Below are 5,626 nucleotides of genomic sequence, written 5' to 3'. Positions count from 1 at the left end.
CACATAAAATATATATACACACATGTATATATATTTTAATTTTATTATTTAACATTTTTTTTTACCACTTGCTGTCCAGAGTAATCTCTTACATATGAACACACATGATGAAATCTGATTCTGATCTGAACTTTTTGGCTAGGAAACAGCTTCAGACCCCCAAACAATTATATATTTTCTGAAAGCAGAGGCCCTATAGAAAAAAAACATGCTATTTGCAATTTTTTATGTTGCACGGTATGTGCACAAATGTTTATCAAACAAGTATTTTTAGGACAAAATACAGTAAAATGACATTACATGCAGAGAAACAGAATATAATGCCCAATTTTTTGGTAAAATAAAAAGACGGGGTCATTTCGATTAAATAGATACCAAACATGTCAATCCTTAAAATTGGTTGCGTCCGAGAAACCACAAAAAAACTACAATAACCAAAATGTCCCATAGGCGATGCTTTAAACGCTTTAACAGCTCATCAGTTTAGTGCTAACAGTGGTTGATGGGCCTAGAATTATTGCTCTCACTCTGACGCTTGCGGCGATATGTAATTTGTTACTTTGATTTTTACTTTTTTTTTTTTTTTAACACGACTTTATTGCTATCACATAGGGGGCTAAAATAGGGGGCCCTTATGTAATAACAAATACAATGTGACAGGTCCTCTTTATGGAGACATCAGAGGTCACCCAGGGACCCCAAAGAAGCGGATGAAGCAGAGATCTGCTTCACCAGCTTCTTTTTCTGGCTCTAGGAGCCGGGTCCAATGATCGGAGGAGAGATTGTATTTAAACAGCAATCGTCTGCAGTTGGAACGGTACCAAGAACATGGCTTGGTTGAATAATTTTTCAACTTTTTTTTTATTCTACTTTTTTTCTATACTCCTTGCTACCTCGGAGGTACCGAACAGAATAGCTGAGCCGAATGCCACTCGGCGGCATTCAGCTAGTCACTTACTGCTGTTTGGCCCCTATCAGAATAGGGGTAAACGGCAGCGAGTAAGCTGCTGGAGCTTCAGCTTAGCCGATCCAGATGTTGGATCGGCTGAGTCAAGCTCCTCCTGCACTTCGCCTCAGCCGAACATGAAGAGCATGTTCAGCTGACCGAAGGCAGCTGATGTACGGCTGAAATCAGCCGTAAAAGGCTGAAGCGAGTAGCCGACCAGCGTTCGGTTCACTTTACCTGTAAATCCTCACTACCCTCTATCAGTGGGGTCATCCTGTCCTGGTCATCCTCACTACCCTCTACGTAATCAGTCTGATCATCCATGTCCTGGTCATCCTCACCACTCCTCAGTCATAGTTGGTTGTTGTTGAGTATATTGATGATAGACATACATGTGTGCTCTCCGTGTACACATCACAATTGGCATCGTGCTTATCCTGTCCGGTGCCTGACTCTCCAATGTAGACGATGCTGCACGGAGGCTGAGCATGAGCAGAAAATGAATTGCCGTTTATTGATAGAGCCAATCTACGGGACGAGTCCGCGCACTGAGACAATTCAATTGTAATGTGTTTTCAGCTTCTTCTGTGGCAATGCAATTCTCCGGGAGCCCCTGTGTCCTGCTATGTGTGTGTGTACAGCGCCACCCCGCGGCCGCCCGCAGACCTCCACCTTGATCGCTGTGGCAGCCAGGCTCCAGTGATTGGCTTGAGGCGAGCACACAGAACACGTCCACATTGCGCTCCCCGAGCTGAGTCTTCCTATTCCATGCAAACACTCACAACATCCAGCTTAGGGATAAGCGAGCAGTCAAACTAGCGCACAGCCACAACCTCCAGCTGAAGCCGTCCAAGTAGACGGGGCTCCAGTGCTTGGAGACATGCAGACACATTAGCAATGCCTGTAGGGCGGACAGAAGGATAAAGAAACTTTTCACTCATCACAAACAGCTTGAATTCCTAAAAACATGTCTGCCCTGAGAAGGAAATTTGGGGAAGAGTACCATGTTGTGACAACCACTGTGGGAGGTGGATTTTTCCCTTCTGTTAAAAGAAAACGGCAGAGGTTTGTAGACAAGAATGGACGGTGCAATGTTCAGCATGGAAACCTGGGAGGAGAGTCCAGCAGATACCTGTCCGACCTCTTCACCACCTTGGTGGACCTCAAATGGAGATGGAACCTGCTGATCTTTATTCTGACCTATACCATAGCGTGGCTGGTCATGGCATCAATGTGGTGGATTATTGCTTATATCCGAGGGGACTTAAATAGGGCTCATGATGATGGTTACACTCCTTGTGTGGCCAACGTCTACAACTTCCCTTCTGCCTTCCTCTTCTTCATAGAGACAGAAGCTACTATTGGGTATGGTTTCAGGTACATCACTGAGAAATGCCCTGAAGGCATCATTCTCTTCTTGTTCCAGTCTCTGCTGGGATCTATTGTGGATGCATTCCTCATAGGATGCATGTTTATAAAGATGTCACAGCCCAAGAAGAGAGCAGAGACTTTGATGTTCAGCCAGAATGCTGTCATCTCCCAGCGTGATGGAAAATTGTGCCTGATGTTCAGGGTGGGCAACTTAAGGAACAGTCATATGGTCTCTGCACAGATAAGGTGCAAGCTTATCAAGGTAAGCATGCCCCATACATACAACAAACTCTCTCCATATAATAGATGTGACATTAATGGTCATCTTTGGTCTTTGAGGTGCAAGAATAATGTATGGAGGGTATCTACTTAAAGTGACACTAAACTCAAGAGTTAAATCGTAAAAATGCATTCAAGTACCTTGACTATTATCAAAAATGTACCTTATTTGTGTATCACTCGGCTGTAGATCATCAAATCATCTCTGAATTTCTGCTGAATCGTCCTTCCTTCTGGAGGGAGGCTACTTTTGTTCCCTATGGTCCCTGTGTGTGTTGTAAAGTAGCCACCGCTCAAAGCTTACTCCTGTGATAAGACTACAATTCCGATACAAATTAATATGAGATTGTAGTCCATCATGGGAGTGAGCTTGGAGTGGTGGCTACTTTACAACACACAGGGACCATGGGGAACAAAAGTAGCCAGTCAGCACCAATTCAGAGATGATTTGAGGATCTACAACTGAGTGATACACAAATAAGATACACTTTTGATAATTGTTGAATGCATTTTTAAGATTTAAGTCCTCAGTTTAGATTTAACGCCTGAGTTTAGTGTCACTTTAATGAATCTATTTAAGAAAACGTTGTACAGTAGATACATGGAACAAGCTTCAAACAGGTGGCCGATGGGTATGCGTTAACACTGCTAGGGTAAACTAAGATCCTAAGTGTTTGCTTACACCTAAAGCTGCCCACACACCTTACAATTTATCTGCAGATTTTCTGTGGTCAGATGGAAAAAGTGCAACAGATTGGCCCAGGATGGAGATTACTCCGTCCACACAGTTAAGTGTAGATGGAGGAATCCATCTGACCACAGAAAATCTGCAGATAAATTGTAAGGTGTGTGGGCAGCTTAACATATAACTTAGTAGGCTCAGTTCATACACTGAGATCCACCAGGATAATCAGGATGTGTTAATAAGTGACAGTTGTTTTCAGCTGAATCCTGAAAATAAATGTCACATGTTGAAAATAAATCCCTTTATCCCTTAGTTAAAGCTTTGTAAATTGAGCCGAATAGCTGTTTCGTTGATGTCTGTAGAAGTGGTTTAGACCCATTGCGTTCCTTAAACTCTGCAATGAAACTGACTTGAAGGCGAAATTGCAGCGTGCCAAAAACGCAGCATGCGTCACATCTTTTATCCAAACATTTCTGCAATACAACGTGCTGGTGTTACAATAATTGAAAACAATGGATTTTTTTTCATGTGTCTGCCCTGGAAAGTGCAAAAAGATGTCTGACAATGAGGTGTGAATAAGCCCTTATGATAAAATGACACCCCTAAGGTGGTAGGTACAAGGTAGTGATGTGACCAGTGAAAGCCATAGCACTAATCTTTTAAATTATGATATAGAACACAGATTGCACATTTTCAATGCAGGTGATGGATGCTGCCGTGAGGTTATCTGTAGCAGAATATTTCCACACCATATACATGGCAATTGTTGTCTGGACCTATAGTCATTACAGGTATTGGAAAAGGGGTTTAATGTGTGCTGGAAACCATTGATAAGGACAAGGGCCGGTCTTTTAATTGCATTTGGTTTCTGATTTACAGCATCTTGAAATCTAGTAGTAGTTCCACAAACAAATGATGTCAGGGTTCCTTTATGCTGTGGTAATGAGGGACATTTATAAACCGGCTCCAGCAGAAAACTAGGTAAAATTGTGCTAAAGTACAAAATCCTAAATTTGTAACTTACCATTCTAAGTATCATACCATTCTTGAAAAATTACATTCGAGAAAAATCTATGAAGAGCTCAAATTGACCACTTTTCATTGATTTATTTCTCCAAGCTTAGTTAAAGGAGAACTATGAGGTGAGTGTTTTTCACTCACCTCATAGTTCTAGCCGACCTGTGACAATAGACTGTCACAGGTCAGCTCAGTAGATCGGGAAGTGAGTGAACACATACCGGCGTTCGCTCACTTCTCGATCCTGTCACGGCTCTCTGCCGTGACAGGGGAGGGGCTGGATTCGCCCCTCCCCGCTTCGATCCTCCAGTGCTGACTGGCGGAACGGACGGGGGAGGGGGCGGGTACAGCTGGCTCTGCCTCTAGATAGGCAGAGCCAGCTGTCACTCACGCAGCTAGGCGGATCCAGACATAATTGTCGGGATCCGCTTCAGCTGCGGCGTCTCAGTATAGCGGTATACTGCGGAGTCTCAGTATACCGCGAGATGTAGCTAGCGGTATACTGAGCTTAGGGTGACGGGAGGACGCTAGTTTGTGTCCTCCCGTTACCCTATGGAGAACTATGATGAAAAGCCCTAACTCCATAGTTCTCCTTTAAGTTATGCTGTAAACCACACTTGATATTAAGTGTGTGATGTATTCAGTTGTCTTAATCTTGGGGTGGCAAAACATGTCTGTGATATTGTGCTACACCTAGATTGTCTTGTAAAAATGATATTGCTCTATTATATAACAAAAACTCTGCTGGGCAGGCCTGAAGAGATGAGGGTCTGTGAGGAAGGGGGTGCAGGAACTGATCCCTATCTGTCACCTAAATAGTCTACACCCAGTAAAGTTACATAGTTACGTAGCTGTTGAGGTTGAATAACAACACAGGTCCATGGAGATTCAAAGTGATGGACTTTCCATCTTGGACAGAGCAAGCATCTGAGGATGTGTTCCTGTACCAAGTACCAAAGGTCTTTATTCAAATAGAAGTAGAATGCAAAGGAGATATGGTCATGGGAAGTAGAATGCAAAGGAGATATGGTCATGGGAAGTAGAATGCAAAGGAGATATGGTCATGAGAAGTAGAATGCAAAGGAGATAATGTCAGGAAGGGACTATGTGGAGGTTAGAGATGTATGCAAAGATCTAGGTGCAGGAAAGTCAAGGAAGAGTAGGAAAGTTGAATAAGCACTGCTAAGATGGATGAGCATCACTCAGCAAGAACACAGATAAGCAGCAAAGGGATCTGAGTAGGTTAGGAGTCAGCACTGGGGATCGTCTTCCTCTAATGGACTGGGGGCATATGGCTGACATGAGTGCACTGCTGTTTAGGCTATTTT

At 43.3% G+C, this 5,626-nt stretch overlaps 1 protein-coding gene across 1 annotated transcript in view; it reads left to right on the top strand.

Annotated features, from left to right (window-relative positions):
- The first annotated feature begins 1,838 nt into the window (after window positions 1–1,838).
- Window positions 1,839–5,626, top strand: part of LOC108799492 (G protein-activated inward rectifier potassium channel 1-like) — a 77,485-nt gene continuing 73,697 nt past the window's right edge. Inside the window, exon 1 of the mRNA XM_018571354.1 lies at window positions 1,839–2,579. Coding sequence (XP_018426856.1) covers window positions 1,914–2,579 — 666 coding nt within the window. The 5' untranslated portion in view covers window positions 1,839–1,913. The remainder of the gene's footprint in view (window positions 2,580–5,626) is intronic.

This window comes from Nanorana parkeri, unplaced genomic scaffold (genome assembly GCF_000935625.1).
Source record: "Nanorana parkeri isolate BGI_ZX_2015 unplaced genomic scaffold, ASM93562v1 scaffold1740, whole genome shotgun sequence".
Classification (NCBI taxonomy): domain Eukaryota; kingdom Metazoa; phylum Chordata; class Amphibia; order Anura; family Dicroglossidae; genus Nanorana; species Nanorana parkeri.
This window is presented reverse-complemented; position numbering and strand designations above follow the sequence as displayed.